This window comes from Rattus norvegicus, chromosome 5 (assembly GCF_036323735.1).
Source record: "Rattus norvegicus strain BN/NHsdMcwi chromosome 5, GRCr8, whole genome shotgun sequence".
Lineage (NCBI taxonomy): Eukaryota > Metazoa > Chordata > Mammalia > Rodentia > Muridae > Rattus > Rattus norvegicus.
The window spans coordinates 129,357,991-129,379,559 of NC_086023.1; the positions used below are offsets into that span (position 1 = coordinate 129,357,991).

General features: G+C 39.7%; 1 protein-coding gene across 10 annotated transcripts in view; it reads left to right on the top strand.

Annotated features, from left to right (window-relative positions):
• Eps15 (epidermal growth factor receptor pathway substrate 15) overlaps positions 1–16,866 on the top strand; it is a 100,370-nt gene extending 83,504 nt beyond the window's left edge. For 6 of the 10 annotated variants that reach the window (XM_039109961.2, XM_063287708.1, XM_063287706.1 and 3 more), the window contains 5 exon segments: positions 1,993–2,059; positions 6,974–7,050; positions 8,371–8,533; positions 11,503–11,687; positions 14,373–16,866. In XM_039109961.2, coding sequence (XP_038965889.1) covers positions 1,993–2,059; positions 6,974–7,050; positions 8,371–8,533; positions 11,503–11,687; positions 14,373–14,519 — 639 coding nt within the window. In that variant the 3' untranslated portion in view covers positions 14,520–16,866. 10 annotated transcript variants of the gene reach the window in all.
• Positions 16,867–21,569: the final 4,703 nt, after the last annotated feature.

Sequence of the window (21,569 nt, forward strand, 5' to 3'; positions counted from 1 at the left end):
TATTTCATACTTTGATCACCCCTGGAGAGGAGTAAAATGATCTACAGTGTCTAAGTTGTCCTTATCCCATGGGTGATATACTAAATATGTGACTGCAAGTCCAAAAGCCAGTCTTAAGTTAAAAAATACACACACACACACACACACACACACACACACACACACACACACACACACACACTGTATTACTGAAGAAATAGAAATTGCTTAAAGGGAGACATTAATATTTTAGGAAAATAAAATCATTCGTGTTTTGTATCGTTATACCCGGGATGTTAATCTTGATAAGTAAAAGTTTGCACTGAATGTCAGGCTCTTTTGAGTATGTGTCCACAGCCTCTGCATAATAACCACAGACTGAGATCCAAAGGCCTCGGTGCTGTAGTGTCATTGCTCTAATCTTCACTTTCAACTTTAACCCCTGCTTTAAAAATAAAGACATTTAAGATTCAAACATTTACCCTTTTGAATGCAGTGGTAAAAAGGTATAATCCCAGCACTGGAGAAGTGGAGACAAAAGGATTCAGGGCCAATTTTGGTTGCATAATAAGTTTGAGAATATCTTAAGCTACATGACATTCTGGCTGGAGAGATGACTCCAGTAGTTAAACATAGGTATTTTTCTTCCAGAAAGACCCCAGTTCAGTTTCATACATCCATGTCAGGCAACACCCATACTCACAACTGCCTGTAACTCCAATGCCAGAGGATGTACATGGGTGCACATGATTAAAATAAATCTCTTTTAAAAATCATATTACTTTAATGTCCAAGATGTGTGTCTGAAGACTATTTAAATATGCAGAGATGGCTCAACAGGTAACAGACTTGGGTTTAGTTCCCAGCACCCACCAGCAGAGCATAACTGTCTATAACTCCAATCCCAGGGGATCAAACACTCAACACATAAAATAAATTTATACTCTGGATATTTTAAAAATACTCAGAATACTATAATGAAATATTTTGCTTGTTTTTATTTGGAGATTGGCAGCAATATTTCTGTAAGTAAATGAGACCAAGAGAGGTACAATTAATCAACAGGCATCTCACATAGCTATTTTGTTATCTATTAATCTTAAGTGAAGATTACTTCCTAGAAGAGTAATTGTTTTGGTTTGGGTTTTTTGGTATTCTTAAAATATTTCCTTACTGTATTCAGTGATAAGAGTCACTTGCCCAGCAGTTGATATTTTCCACTGATGTAAATTTTGAAGAACACCTTTATAACAGAATATATGTGGTCTTCACAAGACTAATGGATACTCTATTTCCTACCGTACCTAGTTTATAATGAAGACCATATGCCAAATTCCTCTAAAATGTATGGCAGTCTGAATTCTCCTCTTACTTCATGTCAGCTCTATTCTCCACTGCTCTCAAGCCAACTCTGCCCTTCCTGATTTAAAAACAACACATTTCTCCTGTTCATCTCCCTGCCTGAGATGTTTTGCCCTTTTGTGCTTACTTTTTGTCTTGTGATTTTTCAGAACAAATACCACCTTGCTTTCATCCTATAGTTTCTCTATTAAAATAAATGGTGGCTGATAAAATAGTCATCAGAGCTATCTGGTCTTTTCTGTGTCCTTGGATGGTGCTAAGCTCAGTGCAGAGTGCTTGGTTAGGATGTGTGAGCTCTAGGTTCACCTCTGGTTCTACCAAAAGTGACTCTGCAGAAGAGGGATTGGAACTGTGGTTGGAGAAAGACACATGAAGCCTGCTGAATGTTGGGACCTTCCTGTGAAGTGATTGATTGAGTGTTCACATAAACTTAACTTGTTAAATTATACATATGCCTCATGCCTTTTAGATAAATATTTTGTAATCAGAGAGTAATTGTTTCCATTCCTTGAGACTATATAAGGAAAGGAAGACTCTGTTCCAACGTTTGTTTCCTGATTCAGAACTTTGTAAAGTATTTTTTTAGGTTTGACAGTGAAGTTCCACTATGAAATGTTGCCTCTCAGTCACAGACTGTGCTGTTCTCCTTAGGTAGAGACTTGGAAGCACAATGACCCATTTGCTCCTGGTGGGACAGTTGTTGCAGCTACTGACTCAGGTAAGACATCTGCCAGTTACATCACTGTTAATCATTGCCTTTTCATCAAGACGTTCTTCTCTAAGCATTTTTGCCCTATTATGACTTTTAAATTGACATATTATTCCCACTTAAAATATACTAATAATAGCAACAAATATTTGTGTATCACTTTTTACTCTTTACTCATTATCTCATTTATCATTCTCCTAAAAGGTTTTTCTAAACTATATACTGTGTTCAGTGTCAGTAAACCGATAAGCTTTTGCTGAGTACAGTGTAGGTTTTGGTTGAAAGGTGGTTCAGTGGGTAAGAGCCCTGCTGCTGTGCAAGCATTAGGACCTGAGTTTGAATCCCCAGCACCCACATAAAAGCTAACAATGGCTGCACTTCCTCATAACCTCAGCATTAGGGAGCAGAGACAGGTTCAGAGAGAAACCTTGCCTTAAGGCAATAAGGAGGGGGCAAAAACGGAATACATCTAGTGCTCTCTCCTGACCTTGCCATGAGCATTCATGTGCGCACACTGCACACAACATAAACCATGCATGTGCACACACAGATATGTACAAATACAAGAAAGAAAAAATGATTTAAAATTATCTGGGTGTGAGATAACACTTTAGTCCTAGTTCTTAGGAGGATGAAGTAGGAATGCTGTAAGTTCATAGTCAGCCTGGACTATGTAATAAGAACTACATAGTGGGGCTGGAGAGATGGCTCAGCGGTTAAGAGCCCTGACTGCTCTTCCAGAGGTTCTGAGTTCAATTCCCAGCAACCACATGGTTGCTCACAACCATCCGTAATGGGATCTGATGCCCTCTTCTGGTGTATCTGAAGACAGCTACAGTGTACTTATATATAATAAATTAATAAATCTTTAAAAAAAAAAAAAAGAACTACATAGTGAATTCCACACCAGCCTGGACTACAAAAGAAGAACCTGTTCAAAAGAAAGAAAAAGAGGTGGCTAGAGAGATGGCTCTTGCAGAGGGCCCACAGTGCCCTCTGGCCTCCTAGAAAATGGGCACACACATGACACACAAACACACATGCAAGGATAATACTCATACATAAAATAGATCTTAAAAAGAGGCCCATATTAATATTCTCCAGTACCTTTTACTGTCTTGTGAGTGCCTCTTTCTCGTAACTCAGTGTTCAACCCTACAAAGGGTCATTTGGCATTTACTTTTAAAGATCTTGGCTGAAGTTTAAAGGGGTGTGGCTTTAGAAGAGTAATGAAAATTATTGTTTATATAAAGAGGTTCTGTTAAAATACAGAGTAAATCTAAGTACCAGGAAACTAAGTACCAGAATATTAAATAACGTGACCAGTGTTACACAGTTTATGCAATGGTGAGCCAGTTACTAGATTCAGTCTTGGGTCCAATGGAATCTTAACCATTTTCAGCTTAATAATTGTTTCATTGCCACTCCTCCTTAAGAGTGAGACAGATGAGTAGACCGGCTGATGCTTGGGAGCACAGGAGGTTAGAGGGAAGTAAATTCAAACATGAGTGCTTTGGTGGAACATGGCTAGTAGGATGTGCTGCTTTCCTAGGTCGATGTGACAAGAGAAGGAAGTCGTGATAAGAGGAGGTTAATACGAGTGAATCTGGGGGACTAGATACTAACTCCCAGCATGAGTAGTAAAGCAGATTGGAGCAAAGATTGGAGCAAACAAGTTACTCTAATGCTGGTACTGAGCACATTTAGAATTGCTCTCAAAGTCAGTTTTTAAAATGAGTAACTTTACATTTATACATACATAATTTAGTTAAACAAATCACTGTCCTCTTACCACTTAACTATAGTTGTTGTGGTAGTAATAAAAGTACATGAAGGGCTTGAGTTCTTTTCAGCACTTGCTTCCTCCTGCGGGATAGACTCTTCAAACTCTGAAGGAAGACGAGCAAGGAGAGGCCAGCTCAGGATACTTGTCAGCATTATTTTTCTACTTTAGACAAGATTAGTTGTGATGTGAGGGCTGTGTGTGTGTGTGTGTGTGTGTGTGTGTGTGTGTGTGTGTGTGTGTGTGTATTATGTAGTATTTTACTAATCCTAGACTCGAAATAAAGTCTTTCCAGGTGCTGATTAAAGCTCAATAAAATACAAATGTGTCTTTGCAGATGCATCTTAATCAGGGGTGTCTCTTGGAGACTGTGAAGGTGAACTTAAATCTTAAATTTAGTGGGAATAGGGGTAAGGGAGATTTCTTCATCTTAGGATTCTTTGGTAAGCAGCTACTCTTTGGGAGAAGGTTTTCTTTAATTTTTTAAAAATTATGTATCTGTGTAGAGGTGTGTGCATGTGAGTGCACCACATGGAGGCCAGAGGACACCATTGGAGCTCCTGGAGCTGGAGTTACAGGTAGTTGTGAGCCGCCCACTGTAGGTGCTGGGAGCTCCAGAGAACAGTCTCCTGCTAAGAACTGCTACATCTATTCAGAGGATCCTTAATAAACATGGCTTCTATTCTCTATTTTCACAATACTTTCAATAAATACCAGCACCTCCTACTCACCAGACCTTGTGCTCACCCTTGAGGAGAAAGTAATGAATAAAACGAAGTTCCTGGTGCCGTAGAGCTTTTACTGACAGGCGGAAGCAGATATGGGTCAGGTGCTGATAAGAACTGTAGTTGATTGAGCTGAGGAGGGGATAGAAAGTTATATTCCTGCAATATAGATTTATTGTCTCTTCCTTTACAGAAAATCATAATCGTGTAACAGGGGAGAAAAAAAGACTGTTGAAGTTAATACTAAAGTAGTCACAAGTGATTTTGGATAATAAGATTATAGATGGTTTTATATTATGCTTTTATAGTTTTCCCCAATATACTACCTTTATTTTGGGGGAGAGAGGGGGTGGTGAGTTCATGTTTACATTGAAAGCCTGATCTGCTGCTCATGGCTTCTGTGCACTGCCTGCCAACTTGCCTTCAGCATGTGTCTCTCATGGTCTGACAGAATCCTTTCAGATTCTGGGCAGGCCTGTGCTTCATTCATATCAACCAATATTCGAGACAGTTTTTGTCAAAGTCTTAACTCTCAAATTTGGAAAAAATACTCCGTCTAGGGTATATTTCCTCAGTATCTTGTAGAAGAAACTCTAGCAGTTACGTATTTGTCATGTAGAAATACCTTTTTTTCAATTAATAATTTTCTAATTACACTTTACAGTATTTCAGTTCTGGCCTAACTCAGCTGTGTTGCTACAAGTGTTGTAACCCCTTATAATGGGTTGGGGATTTAGCTCAGTGGTAGAGGGCTTGCTTAGCAAGCACAAAGCCCTGGGTTCGGTCCTCAGCTCAAAAAATAAATAAATAAATAAATAAAGAAAGAAAGAAAGAAAGAAAGAAAGAAAGAAAGAAAGAAAGAAAAAAAGAAAGAAAGAAAGAAAGACAAAATAACTCCTTATAAGTCTGTGAGGGTAAAGACAGAGAAAGGACATGGTGCAGCATAGTCAACCCTTCAGGAAAAGGAGCCAGGAGCTATTTTATTTTATTTTTTGCTACCCTTGTGCACTACCAAGAGAGTGAATCAGAAATAACAGACGAGGAAAGGAAGGGAATGCCTGACACTGCACCTCTGGTGAAAGCATCCCCCAGTCGTGGGGCTCCCCAGATGCTGTATTAATGTGAAACATCTTCTGTAGTTATATTTGCAGTGTCCTATGATTGAAGTTTCAATATCCTCTTCATAATCAGACTTGTGACCAACCTGCCCTCACTCTCACTGCCCTGCTTCCTTGGTAGCAAAGCAGACAAAAATAAGGGCCGGACAGATGGCTCAGCTATCAGGAACACTGACCGCTCTTCAGAAGACCCAGGTTCAGTTTCCAGAACCCACATGGCAGCTCACAACCATCTATAACTGCAGTTCCAGGGGAGTTGACACCTTCTGCTTTCACAGGCACCAGTTACACACACAAGTATGAGAACATGCATGCCATGTACACATGTATATGAAAAATAATAAGCATCTTTTAAAGAAAAAAGATCCCTGGTCCTTTCAGCCTATGCCACGCACTCCATCCACAGGAGTTTCCCTCTTCTAATAAACTGCCTCCTTTTGTTCTTAATTTTGGTTTTTGTTGTTGCTTTGGTTTGGGTTGGGTTTTTTGGGGGAGGGTGTGGGGTCTTTGTGTAGCTCTGGCTATTCTGGAACTCACTCTGTAGACTAGGCTGGCCTCAAACTCACAGAGATCTGTCTACCTAGTGCTGGGATTAAAGGTCCCACACTTGGATGACCCCCCCCCCCTTTTTTTTTAATTTTAAATATGTCCCAAGTACAAATCTGTCCTGGAAACTTTAGCAGGTGTGCCTTCCCTCCCTCCATATACACAAATTTAGATCTGTGCCTATGACCATTAGCTTTTACAGGGGGAGAATATATATGACAATTCAAACTACTTGTCCTACAAATTACTTACTAATTTCAGATAACTATGGAACAGAGTAGGATACAGTTAGTGCTGTAGAGAACAAAGAAAGAACTCAGTTCAGTTAGCAATGCTTGGATTAGTCTTCGGTTGGTGAAAAAAGACTTGGATGACTTGTGAAGTGTGTGACTGATGGCCCTTTGACTCCTTCATATCATTATTAGAGATAATTTGGCCAAGGACATTGTCAAATGACTGTGATTCTGGCACTTGAAAGGCTGGCAGACAGCAAAGTCATATGCTGTGCTTCCCTTGAAACAAAAAAGAAGAAGAAAATGTAGTTTGTAGTGCTGTCTTGTTTCTCATGTGTTCAGTAGCACCTGGTTGTGATCTGAGCCATTTCCCAGCTGATTAATACTAAAGAGTATACCATGTGGGATTTTCAGTGTATACCCAATCTGTATAGACATCAGTCAAATTTAGGAATAATTTTTCTGAATGTTACCACATAAAAAATAATGTGAAACATTGTGCCTTTCTTTACTCCTAGCCACAGACCCTTTTGCTTCTGTTTTTGGAAATGAATCATTTGGAGATGGATTTGCTGACTTCAGCACATTATCTAAGGTAATCTTCAGTGATTAAGAGGAAGGAACAATACATGATGTTCCATCAAATGAGCAGACCTCCTTACCGTTAGAATTCTCTCACAAATGTGATATTTAATTGCAGTCAAACTTGACTTCACATAGAAGTTACAGATCAGCCGATAGTAATCACATCTCTGTAATAAGCAGACAGTGGTACAAGTGGTTACATTTTGATTCTTGGAGTTGTCACTCTGTTTAAATGTTCCTTTCCCAGTTGAATTGCATTTCTCCCTGTGTACTCTCTGGGTCAGTAGCTGTAACATTCATTCCATTCTATGTATACTGACTATGTGATTTTATCCATTGACATTGTTAGGGTCTGCACCAACATAAAAGTGTATAAACTCTGGCTCTGAGTGTCCATTACCTATTGTCCAGTATAGCTGTAGTGTTGGTTTAGGCTATGAGAAAAAGATTTGAGAGAATTTGGAGATAAGGGAAACTATCTACCTCTAAGGAACGTTTGACAGTATCCAGAGACTTTTGTGGTTCTCGAAACTAGGTGGAGAGTGCTGTTTGTATTTAGTGAGTACCTCCTCCCGCACCCTACAGAGCCACTGTCCTCACACGCTGGCTGTAGTTATTACATCCCAAAGAGTTAGTAATGCCACTGTTGAAAACACTGGTCTAGCTAGGTGGTGGTGCCTCCACTTATAATCTCAGCACTTGGGAGGCAGAGGCAGGTGGATCTTTTTGAGTTTAAGGCCATCCTGATCTATAGTGAATTCCAAATAGCCAGGGCTGCCTTGAAAAATGGGGCGGGGGTGGGGGGAGGACACTGGCCTAAATAAATCATATTCCGATTTGTTATAGAAAAGTCAATCTTTCATTTCCCACATTAAGACTTAATATTCCACTAGATCAGTTTGCTTTTTTAAAAAATGACTTTTGGGTTGTCTTCATAGTTTTTCAAGAAACCATTATCTATAAGATTGTCTTTCCTATATTTAAGGGCACTGACAAGCATAGCGTCAGACACTCTTTTTTGTTCCATTATCATTGGGCCCAGACAGTCCCGTTTGGACCTCAGGAGGTTTAGTATTGCCTAATGCTTACTTAGTAAGCCTTCCGTCCAGAGTTGGCTTGTTTTGGTATGTCCATTGCTCTGGATAAGTAATGATCTGAGACTGCCTACTTGTATAGGCCAATTTCTAATCCTGTTTGTTCTGGAGTGTAAAGGGTAAAATGTCACTTCTCTAAGGATTGAAATAAAACTGCATTATACTTAAATCATCCTTTTGAATACTTTATGACCACATGTGTATCATACTATATAAACATTTCTTTTTAAACAAAGGTCAGCAATGAAGATCCTTTTAATCCTACCATATCAAGTTCTGCCAGCAGTGTGGTCATTCCAAAACCTGTGTTAGAGGAAACACCCAGCAAGAGTGAAGATGTGCCTCCAGCACTGCCACCCAAGACCGGCACTCCAACAAGACCCTGCCCACCACCCCCTGGTATGCACTCAGACTTTCCTGATAATGTGTGACCACTCTCTCTCCAGAAAGTGTTGTGTGTGCCTTACTCGCATCGTGATGTAGCGTGTGTTGTGTGTGCCTTACTCGAATCGTGATGTAGCGTGTTAGACTTTAAGCAAGAGCCAGGCACTGAACAAGAGCTGCTGTCCTCTTGGCTGCACATGTGCCCCTCCCATCCCCATTTCAGAAAAGAATGGGTGAAATCTCTTTGGTTTTTTGGTCTTGTTTTTTTTTTTTGGAAAACCATTAATTATCATTTGAATAGCAGTTTCCTGTACTCTGGTTTTTAAATTAATATTCCTGAGAGAAAACTAACTTGAAGTCTTCCTAAATCCTTAACTATTTATTAATTTTTATTTAGAAAAAAGACAAGGGGTGGGGGGGGCTGCTTGCTCTTTAAAATTCCTTTGTTTTGTTTGAGACAGGATCTAACGAACTAGCCTTAACTGGCCTGGAACTTGCTCTGTAGATCAGGCTGGCCTTGAACTCAAGACTCTTGAAGACCACCTGCCTCTGCCTCCTGAGTGCTGGGTTTAAAGGTATACACCATCATACAGGCTTTAAAAATCTGATTTTTAAAATTCTTTGTGGTCTAGGAACAAATTGTTGTATTTTTAACTTTGTTTTGTGTAGTCTGTGTTACGTTTAGCACTACACCAAGGAAAGGTTTGTTTTTTATGCAGAATAAAGTAACTGTGAAGGCAGTTTCCTGAGTGTGCGCAATGCTGCCAGGCTGCTCTGTGAGAAGACACAGTGTTGTTGGGGACACTGGGTTTTATCCCTAGACTATTCCTAGGTAACTTTTCAGCCCCCACGTTCACTGATCACTGCTTTATTATTGGTAATCATTCTTACCTTTTCTTCCCATGTGTTTGATTGTGGATTATGCATAGAGTTGCTAGTGTATAAGTATCTGCCCAAAACAAGTAAATGAGTTAAGGAATTTTTCTATCTTTTAAGGAAACTCACGTATATCATAGGTTAGGAGTGAGTTGGTCAGAGTGTATATAATTTTTAAAACCAATATTTTGTTTATTTATATTTTCACACCCATGCGAGTGTCCTTTTAAAACCCAAATGCCCTAATTTAGTGTCCTAGAACTGAAACGAGGCTATGAGACGGTTTAGTAGGGAACACAAGCTTGCTCATGCGCCTGGTGACCTGCAGTCAGATCCAGAATCCTGCAAAGGCTCAGGAGCAGAACTGTCTCCATAAAGTTGCTCTGGCAATACATAATGCTGTGCACACATACACTGTGGCACATATGTTCTTACACACACACATACACACACACCGTATATAACATACACAGTATTAATAAAGCTGAAGACATTCAAGTGTACATCATTATAGAAGGAGCAAAGGGAAAGAGTGGTTTGTTGGAAAGATGACTGATTAAGGATCTTTTCACACATGCTCAGCAAGCAGTCTCACCACTGAGTGACATTTCTAGCCCTTTTGGTTTTTGACTAGTACCCTGTGTATCTTAGCCTGGCCTCAAGCTAAATTCCTCATCCTCCTATTCTACCCACATTTCCCAAATGCTAGTATTAACCCCAGGCTTGGTTTTGTTTTCCTTTGGGGTTTTGTTTGCTTGGATTTTTAATAGTGCTAGAGATCAAACCTACAACTGGAGCCATTACTCTGTGATCTTAAAAGTGTAGTTCCCCATGTCTAAGCCTCGGTGCCTTAGTAGTTATATGGTAGCTGCAGCTCAGGTTTCGCCTGTTTTGCAGGACCTCCTGAAGGCATGTTAGATATGAGATACGAGTATCTTTTGTGAACATTAATAAAGAGAATCCACTATATGACTGCCAGCATAACTGCACTAGAGGAAAGGCAGATTTGAAGAAACTTAAACTTCACCTCTTTTTTTTTCAAGAAGTATTACACTTTGAGTAAAACTTTAAATTTTAAGAACGTAGCTGGGTATGGTGGCACACGCCATTAGTCCCAGCACTCAAGAGGCAAAGGCAGGTAGATTTCTGAGTTCAAGGCCAATGTGGTCTATAGAGCAAGTTCAGGACAACCAGGGCTACACAGAGAAACCCTGTCTTAAAAAGCAAATAAACTGGGGGCTGGAGAGATGGCTCAGCGGTTAAGAGCACCCGACTGCTCTTCCAGAGGTCATGAGTTCAATTCCCAGCAACCACATGGTGGCTCACAACCATCTGTAAAGAGATCTGATGCCCTCTTCTGGTGTATCTGAAGACAGCTACAGTGTACTTATATATAATAAATGAACAAATAAATCTTTAAAAAAAAAAAAGCAAATAAACTAATGAATGAATAAGATGAATAAATAAAATACTTTACTTTAAAATGGTATCAAAACAATGGGTGATGAATTCGCGGGACAGCATACTGTTATTGGTCAAAGATGAGTTTTCAGCAGCTATGCATAAGCTATGGACTTGGAAGTGTTGATCATTCTCAGATCGAAGTTTTATAGATGGCAAAAATAAGTGAGGTTTTTATCAAATTAATCTTGGGTTTTATGCTACTAGGCATTGTGTAAATATACTAGAGAAGAGAGATTTGCCAAATTTCAGTCACTTGTTATTACTGGCCACTAGTGTCAGGCTGAAGCTGTAACCAGAGGCCATTGCTTTGTTAATCTTGATCACTTTTCTCTTGATGGTTGTTATCTTCCTTAGCAGCATGCTTCTTTAAACAGAGAAAGACTTAATTTTGGACAAAATTATGATTCTTGGCCCGCTTCCTCTTTTTGTATTTGGTTTTTGTCCGTTTAGATACAGCTGAAATGTATTTGAGAGAAGTGAAAGCTTTGAGGACAGTTAGTGTGGCCGTTTAAGGCATTTTGAGAAAGTGCCTTGGGCTCTTGCTCTGTGCAGCACCTGCCGTTGTTTAAATGCTCCCTGTGAACGTGTTCTTGTGTGCTTGTGTTTGCTGTGTCTACTGGTTAATTGTAATGATTTTGATCCAGGGAAAAGACCCATCAACAAATTGGATTCTTCTGATCCCTTTAAACTGAATGATCCATTTCAGCCTTTCCCAGGCAATGATAGTCCCAAAGAAAAGGATCCTGATATGTTTTGTGATCCATTCACTTCTTCTTCTACCACTGCCAATAAAGAGGCTGAGCCAAGCAATTTTGCTAACTTCAGTGCTGTAAGTACTGTGAATGGGCTGTTTGGGGAAAATCTTTCCATATCTAGTTTGAAGAGTTTTCAAAGATTTCTTAATAATCTTCCAAATTTGCATCACTTTATCAACATACTAAAATTTATCTTTATTCTCCCCCTCCCCAAGCAAAACCTCTGTTTGGTTTTGTTTTGCTGGTTCTTAGATAATTTCCATTGCTAAGCTGATGTTAGTCATTGTGGTTCTTGTAAACAAGATGCTTTATATACCCTTTCTCTCAGTCTTGATGATAGGAGTAGAAGTAAAATCTTGACCGTTACTTTTCGACAAAGGTTATGTATGATGGTGATTTAAAAGCTTGCTGTCTGCCTACTCTGTAATGCCAGGAAGAAGCCTGTATATTTGTAGCTGTGGATGTGTGTTTGTGTACAAAGCTTTGGCAGTTTCTAGAGGCCAGTTGGCAGTTTCTGTGAGGGGACAGTTCAGGGGTTCTTTGGATACAAAACAAAAGTCTTCACCCACTGTATTGCATAATAATTTGATGGTTTGGTGGTGGCGATTCTTTTTATCCATCTGTGAGCCCAGGTACTCATCCATGATAAGTTACTCATCCATGATAAGTTACTCATCCATGATAAGTTACTCATCCATGATAAGTTACTCATCCATGATCAGTTACTCATCCACGATAAGCTTGTGCTCTGCCAGGGTAGCCTTTTCAGTTTAGTGAGACTTAAGAGCTAAGCATTATTTCAGAGACCCAAAGAAGGACTATGTGAATAGGCTGGGCAAGTCCCTTGTTCTATTAGAAATGCAGTAACCCACTGGGGAGGCGTCATATATATATCATCACTTATTAAAAGTGAAATTCTCGGGGTAGCTAACAAGGTTTTGTTTCTTCAGGCAAAGTGACATTCACTACCATTGCCCATTCTATAAGAGAAATTTTCCTATTTATAACCTTTTATTCTTGACTTTGGAGATGAACAATTGAGTGGCCAAATGCCCCTGGCCACAGCACGTACCATTTGGGTCCACTCACTCATTGTCTTATCCCCATTACTACTCTGGCTACTTGGAAAAGAGGAGGGCAAAAATCTGTGTGCAGCTGGGGCAGTTGCAGCGCCCACCATCTGAGGTTCCAGGGGCATCGCCTGAGTGTGAAGGAACAAGATAGAGATCCCTCTTAAATGACGACTCAGAATTGTCTTCAGGGTCCATGTCAGGTAGAATTTGAGTTGTTTCAAACAGAGAACGATGGAGAATTGGCTTTCTTAGGAGATTGTAATTCTCATGTAACATAAGTGTCTGGCAGTTTGTAACAGTCAGTGTGTTAAATATGGGTCTGTGTAAAACCTGGTTGGAATTAGTCTTGAACAGTAGTGGAGACATTTTACTTATTTTATACTTCAGAATCTCAGTACAGTGCAGCATAAAAGTAGCTCACACTAAAGTCCTCCATTTTCACTCTGAGAGGTTTGATAAACACACCAAGAGGCACAGGGACACTGTTGAAGCCTTCCAGTTTGCTTCCCTTCTTTGATGGGTCTCCTCATGTGACAAGACTCAAACCACGTAGAATTTTGTATCTAGTTTCTGCTGAAATTTGATTGTAGTTAGAAATACACAAATATTTTTTCCAATCTAATCTTCATCAGTATTAAGATTTTACTTAAGCTGGGTCATTTTAGTTATGCAAAACTGGGTTAGAAATTTCTAAGGACTATCAGAATCTTCAAAATGCTTGTTAAAAATAATTAGGTTTACATACTGTATCTAAAGTACTTAACTATAGCCAAATCCACCTGCTTTTGCTCTGTACTTCCTGAGAGGTCAGCTGAGGCGGCACTCCGTCACTAGTGTGGCAATGTTAAGGACACGTCAGTCAGGCATGCTGCCACGTGGCTGTAATCCCACACCTCAGGACACAGGCAGGAGGATCATGAGTTTGAGGCCAACGTGAGCTACCTAGTAATAGTCCATCTTCAAAACAACAGCAACAACAACAACAAAACAAAAACAAAAAACAAAAAACAAAAACAAAAACCAGGAAGCAAGGAAAGAAGAAAAAATGTGTGTAGTCACAAACTCGTATTTTATGTTGAATTGAAAGACTAGACCACTCCTTTCTATCCTAAACATTTAACCTGTTTTGAGACAAAATATCACTGTGTCTCAGATTGGCTTCTGATTCGCAGTCCTCCTTCCTTAGTCTCCCATGTGCTAGGACTGCAAGCATGTGCCACCATGCTTGTAATTGCTACTTTTTTAACAGTTTGCTTTATAGACTTTATTATATTTTTATAGACTTTTCTTCCCATAGATTGCATTAAATTTTTAAAGTAAATCAGAGCTCAGGAAATAGTTAAAATACATTTTCAGAAAAGCAAGGAATTGAGCTAGAGAGATGGCTCAGTGGTTAAGAGCACTGACTGCTCTTCCAGAAGTCCTGAGTTCAATTCCCAGCAACCATACGGTGGCTCACAACCATCTGTAATGAGATCTGATGCCCTCTTCTGGTGGGTCTGAAGATAGCTACAGTGTACTCATATATAATAAATAAATAAATCTTTAGCAACAAAAAAAGTAACCCAAGGAATTAACACTATTCCTTTAGGTAAAACAAGTAGTTAGCACTCTTTTATAAAAGGTCTTTTGTATGTCTTAGTTTATTTTTTAATTCCTTCATTCTCTTGATCCTTTAAATGGCAGTATCCCTCTGAAGAAGACATGATTGAGTGGGCCAAGAGGGAGAGTGAGCGAGAAGAAGAGCAGAGGCTCGCCAGACTAAATCAGCAGGAACAAGAAGACTTGGAACTGGCCATTGCACTTAGCAAATCAGAGATCTCAGAAGCATGAAGAGTCCTCTGTCCCCGTCAGCCGCACATGCTCTTCCTGAATACCGAAGCTGTTTACCATGTGCATCCAACTACCTATGAGCATGGGATACAAAGGTTTGCGATTCCTGTAAATGTGACAAGTCTAGTTTGTTCGTTTGGGGGGGGGGGAACTTCAAATGTGTCTTTTATTTTTTCTTCCAAAAGCAGTACCCTAATTAAACAGCTTTGCCTAGACCCCTGTCCTGGTGTGCATTTACAGTGAGCTCCTGCCTGCTTGTACTAGTCCCTATAAAGCTAGGGCACCAAGCCTCTGCCTTCTGGAACCTAGCAGATAGAGTTTCGCGCTGTGCTGCCTTTGTCCTGTATAACTTTGACAACGACTGGAGTTCTGAAAGTGTGCAAGTATTCTCCCTGAGCTGAGTGGTGGAGGGAGGGGAAGGGAAAGGGTATCCTGTTTCTTCTGATCGGTACAAATTAGCCAATTTAAAGTATATTATATGTACTTCTGGAGAAAATATAATTAAGTTATTCTTTAGAGACAGGAAAATAATCTGCATAGATCAACTGCAGTATTGGAAACCAGATGAATTAAGTTAAACCATTGTTGCTCCAGCTCAAGTAATTCCTAAATTAAAGTATTAAAGCCTTGTATATGAAACATGTTTTTAAAACAGTTCTCTCTGGAGAATTTTAATTTTAAGATTAACAAATACCTCACTACATGTTTCCTAGTTAAAAACAAGCAAACCAATTTCTTACAAGTAAACTTTGTAAGGAAATGTTCATTTTAAGTCCTAGTGAGGAAAATTGTAATTTAAAATACAACCTATCCACTTACGGTAAGCAGACCCTTAGCCCGTGCCCACTTTGCCTTTGTGGCTGCACTGACTGTAGTTCATAAGTGTCCTGAGGTCCAGGAAGCTAGAGTTGGAAGGTACTGTGGTATTCTTTATGTGTTTGGTTTCTTTAGTGAAGGCCCAGCCATTTGCAGTGATACAAATGGAAGAATAACATTTGTTAATGTCCTCTTGTTTTCTTTTCTATCGTCTTTGTAGTTTAAATTACTTTATTTACTTGCTCTATTTTTCTCACCTATAAAATTGACAAGTGACCCCATCCCACCCAAAAAAATTTTCTAGTTTTCAAATTGAGAGAAAAATAAACTGAGTTGCCAAATTACCAGAGCCCTGCTTTTGTTAAAAGCCCTTCTTCTGCTAGACTGGCCTGACTGACAGCTGGATTTGAATGGATTTGAAGTAGACTATAATTTTTAAAATATGATACTAATTTAGTGTTTGTTATACCAAGATAAACAAAAATGCACCTACAAACTATTTAAAATTCTTTAGGATAACCAAGTTAAGATGGCATTGAACTGTTGTTAAGCAGAGTAATTTATAGCCTGGCCTATAAATAAATTCCTGTGTCTGGTCAGACCATCTTGAAATGGTGCTTTCTTCCCCCCACACACTATTGGACAGCTAGGATTTAAAGCAAACTTAATTAAACCACTTCCTTGCACTGTTAACTTTTTTCTACTTTTGTAAATAAATATTTCAGCATAAAAGTTAAACATATGAAGTAAGGGCTGAATTGTACTCACAAGGCTTTAATGGTGATAACTAGTCTAGTGGCCTAAGTGTTTGCTGCAAAGAGTGATGAGCAGGTTGTGTTGGGTTGTGGTAGGTGGTGTCTCTGTTTGCCCCCTTCCTCTCACTCCTCAGGAGAAAGGTAAGTTGACTTGAATAAACTTTGTTTGCACTGAGAAAAGTGAAAAATGTTTGAAATGCTTTAAATTTTTTTAATTAAAAAAACTCTGGAAATATTAAATGTCTATAACTTATAAACAGCAACTTTTGACATGTAGTAAGTGTGCCCTAATCTTCAGTGCGCTTAGCTGGGTCATAACGACTCTTACCCTTTGTTAAGATGTGGGCCAATGTCATACTGAAGTGTGTATATATGATATAAACATATCTGTGTCTCCATGCTTGACTGTATGGAATGAATGTCTTAAGGCCATCTGTGATGTTTATGGTGTTGACCCTGGCTCCAGAGCCTGCGCTGGAAACAAAGACATGAGTTTTAACCATCTTTTATGCACTAGTTCAGCTTCATTTGAGCTCTCTTCATAGAATTTTCCTCGTGTTTCAAACTTATAAATTACAGTTGTAATTATGAGAATAATAAACTTTAATAAATAGAAGTGTGTACTATCTCATTTTGCATCGGAGCTTTGCACTGTTGCTGATTGTGTGCATATGGTAGGAGGGCAAGTTACTGTCAGCATACATTATCCTGGACAAAGTGTTTCTGACAATACTATGTAGACTAAATAAATGTTGAATGTTTACTCTATAAACCAACATTTTGTTATTTTGTCCTGTTTTTTGAAAGGAAGTTTGGAAATGTATCTTCATAAAGATAGAGCCTAAAACACGCAGCTGTGTATCTGCTGAGTATGGACTTGTACCTTGGATTCTTAGGATGCTCCTGAGGTCGAACCCTTTTCTGCCATTTTTGAGAACATAACTTTGAGAAAATCCTTTAAGTCAGACATGGTTGTGCACACCTTTAATCCAAGAGGCAAAGCAAACAGGTCCCAAGTTCTGACCAGCCTAGTCTCTATGGCAAGTTCCAGCCTGAACTACACAGGGAGACCCTTTTTAAAAACAAGCAACAACAACAACAACAACAAGAGAAAGTTCTTTAGCCTCTGATTCCCTCAACTTCATTTTCCTTGATAGTTTGGCGATCTTTTATAGATGGAGGCCTTGCTATCTTGGGCTAACCTCCAACTCAGTTCTTCTGCCTCTTCTAAACAGTTCTTCTGGATTATAGGCGTGTAGTACCCTGCCTAGCTGACACCTTTTTAATACTAGTTACTTTAAGGAAATAAAATTCATCACCACCACCACCCCCAGGGCCTCATGCATGCTGGACCAACGTTTACCCCTGAGCTCTTCCCAGACTCACATTAGACTATGTGGTGTATGTGAAGCCCTATGCCAGCATTTTGTGTCTGTGCTTATGTTCCTTGTCTAGTTTTCACCATGGGACTATGTAGGGGCAGTTTTTACCCTGTTTTGGAAATGGAGGACCTGGTACTCAGGAAGTTCTAGCAGTGTGCTTTAGCTTACACACCCGATCTCTTGATTCCAGCATGAGAACACATGTAGCTTACATACTGTATTTCATTGGTGTGAAGAAATGCTTCCAGAAAATGATAGGAACAGGAACATGATAAATAATAAGTGACATTTTTAATGTTGTTATGATCCTCAGTGTTTAGCAAGTATCAGTCCACCTGGTCCCCACAACCGTAACTCTGAAAAATACAGGTGTCCTCTTTTCAGAAATACCCAAGTGAGAACCCAAGAAACCAGCTCCAGAGGTTTACTGCCACTCATTATTCTGAAGAGGGAGAAACCAGAGTAGAGATACCATGTGTAGTCTATGTAGTCACTCTCTATGGAACAAATCTACTAATTTGGCACCTAATATAAAACATTCTTTAGAGCCCAGTGTGCTAGTGCACACCCCTAATCCCAGCACTGAAAGGCAGACAGGTGGATCTCTTGAGTTGGAGGTCAGGCTGATCTACATATAGTTACAGGCCAGCCAGAGCTCATAGCAAGACTCCATCAAGAAAGAAGAACAAGGAGGAAGAAGCATTGATTCTTTCTGGGCCTGGACAGATGCCCAGTGGTGATGGGCTTTTGCTGCTATTGCAGAAGATTATAGAGTTCAGTTTCCAGCACCCACACTGATTGCTCACAACTGCCCATAATCCCAGTGCCAGGGTTAGCGTGCCCTTTTTTGGATTCCTTGGGCATTCACACTCATCTATACAGATAGGACTGTAACACATAATTAAAAATAGATCTTAAATAAAAGCATTCTCCATTTAATAGTCTTGTCTAACTTACATGAATTGCTGACATGAGAACTAAATTGTAAATTATTAACGTTACCTCATGAACATAGGGGCAGAAAGAGCTAGCCTTACTTTTTATTAAAGAAGTACAAGTTTAAGCCAAGTGGTGGTTTATGCCTAATAAAACTAGCATTTCTGGATGCTCACCCAGAAAAGTACTGGGAATTAGTGATCAGCCTGGGTTATAAGTTTGAAGCAGTATGCCAAGCAAAAACAGAAGTAATCAGTAATGCTGAGGCTCTGGAGGAAGACATGACTAGGGAAGTAGAGAAACTGAGGATTCCAGTGGCGGGAGTGCCTGGAATGAATGAAGCTCTGGGCTCAATCCCCAGCACCCTGTAAACTGACAGGATGCTGCATGCCTGTGAATCCAACACTAGGGAAATAAGGCAGGAGGGTCAGGAGTCAAAGGTCATCATTGGCTATATAAGGAATTCAAGTCCAACTTGGATTCCATAAACCCCCAATTCTGAATAAAAAGGAGGTAGAACGTAAGTTTAAAATGTTTTTAAGTAGCTCAGTACAGCCATACATTACATTTACAGATAAAAGAATAAGTTGTCTTTGTGTTTTTGTATAAGCTCTCCTTGGTAATTGAGATTGCTTTAAATTGAAGGAAAAAAAATGAAGTTATCCAATTGGCTAAACCCCTAAGAGGAGAGTGACTTCAGAACAAAATGAGATTAACAAATCATAGCATCTAAATAGATGTTATTGAGAGGGAAGAGTAGCTCTCCATTTAGCAAGCCTCCAGGTGGTCTGAAGGTGTATTAAATAAAGGCGGATGGACCCCACCCCCAGCCTATGATTTAGTAGTCAGGTGTAGGATCCACAGCCACACAGTGTTTGATGTGTACTTAGATTTCTTCTGCAAGAGGCTTCACGTAAATGGCATTTATCACTTTAATGAATTTAGCCTGCTGTAAGATCAGACCTTTCTTTAGAAACCTGATTTCAACAGTAAAAGAGACAGTAACTATTAGTCGAGTTCACGGGTGTAAGGACCAGGATATCACTTTCCCATCATCACTGGACTTTGCCCATAGTAGATTGAATCTGAGGTCTTTCTTCCTGGTGCTGCCTTTGCTCTCAGCTGCCTGGACTGCGGGCATGGTTTTCTAGATTAATATGTTTATTGAGCTAACCTGGTTTGGCTGGTTGGGTGGCTGTTTGTCTCTTTGGGATAACACTGCATACCTTGGCTTTTGATTGATTGTATGTAAACCTTTTAGTGTGTTGAAGAGCATCATTTTAAATCTAGGAAATAGGGGCTGGGGATTTAGCTCAGTGGTAGAGCGCTTGCCTAGCAAGCGCAAGGCCCTGGGTTCGGTCCCCAGCTCCGAAAAAAAAAAAGAAAAAAGAAAGAAAATCTAGGAAATAGAATTTGTCATTGCATATGTGCTGGGTCACAAGACAAAATGGAAGCCACTGATTTTTAAAAATATTTCAAATTCAGGTCTTAATGTTACATATATTCTGCATGAATGATATGAATTATATAAAAAATTATCTTAAGCCAAGGATGGCAGTACATGCCTATGGTCGGCACTGTAGAAGCGGAGGCAGTCAGGAGCTTGTAGCCAGCCTAAGTACTGTAACTATGTCAATTAACTAATTCTGGTCTGACTGTTTTCCTAAGTCTTTTGACCCCTCTGAACATTTTACTCTCAGAATTGTTGGACTAATGATTATCGATACAAGGCCTTGATTTATATTATATTGCAGATACTAAGAGCTGTCATGTCAATTTTTTAAGATAGAAAGGTGGCCCAGTGTGCAAAGGCACTTACTGCCAAGCCTGTCACTGACTACTGTAAGTTAGGTACACGTGCACATGTGGGGCTCACACGCACATGCACACAAATGATTATTAAGAGAAGATGAGAAGGTAATGATACATTTTAAGAACTTGTTGATCTGATCTGAAGAAAGGGGATAAACCTGTTTCCTTTAAAGTCGTCGATACAGAACACCTCATTTTCTTACTCTGAATAAAATTATCACTGAAGGAAGTGCGCAGAATGATATTCCCACAACTGCTCTGTTGCTGCTTACTCATTTGCGTAACCTTGTAGTATGTATTGTCATTGTCCTCGGTTTAGTGATGAGGTTAAGTAGCTGGCCTGAAGCCAAGGATTCAGCGTAAGCATTAGCTGGGGATAAAACTATATTCTACCTCAGGGTTATTACAAGATGCAAATCAGACAAGCTTGGGAGCCTGTACATCCTAAGGACTTGCATGCACAAATATGGTACACTTAGTTCCTGCAGGTAAAACAACCTTACACATAAAAATAAATCTTTGGGGGAAAACACCTGAGTTCTAAAAGAACACGGCCTATAGGGTTGGAGGATTGATTTAGTACTTGTAAAGAGTTTAAGATAATGCCAAATATAGTTCTAAGTAGACACTGAAAAATGGCAAACACCCAAGCTCCTGACTCAATTTCTAAACTTCTGAGCTGGAGTGGGGTGTGGAAGAGAGGGCAGTGACTGTCACCCAGGCAGGCCTGGAGCTCTTCTGTCCTTTTGCACATTGGAGTTGGTGTGTAAACCCTCCCTGTCGTGGTGCTACCAATAACAACTTACTGGGTACTGGTTCCCTCCTTCACTCAACTGTGCGTAGCAGTGGTTCCAGTTCAGGAAAGACAGACACCAGCTGATTCTCTGTACTCTCAGATAGAAATCTGAAGACTGGAGCTGGGCGTGGTGGCTCTTGTATGTAATCCCAGTACTTGGGAGGCTGGGCTGGAAGATTGTTCAAGAGCAGCCTAAGTTACAGAGTGAGACCAGGCCTCAAGTAAAAGATCATTCATACATACATACATACATACATACATACATACATACATACACACACACACACACACACATACATACATTTATACATACACACATACACACACACACACATACACAAGGAGGGAAGGGAGAGAGGGAAGACAGAATATGAAGAATGAGAATGGATCTGTGGACTACTGTTAAAAATATGTAGTGTTGGGTTAACGAGGTGGCTCAGTGGGTAAAAGCACCTGAATTCTGTCACCAGAACCCACAGGGATTGAAAGAGAGCTGACTCAAAAGTCCAAATGCAAATGCATGCACACAAGTCGAATGTTAAAAAAAAAAAAA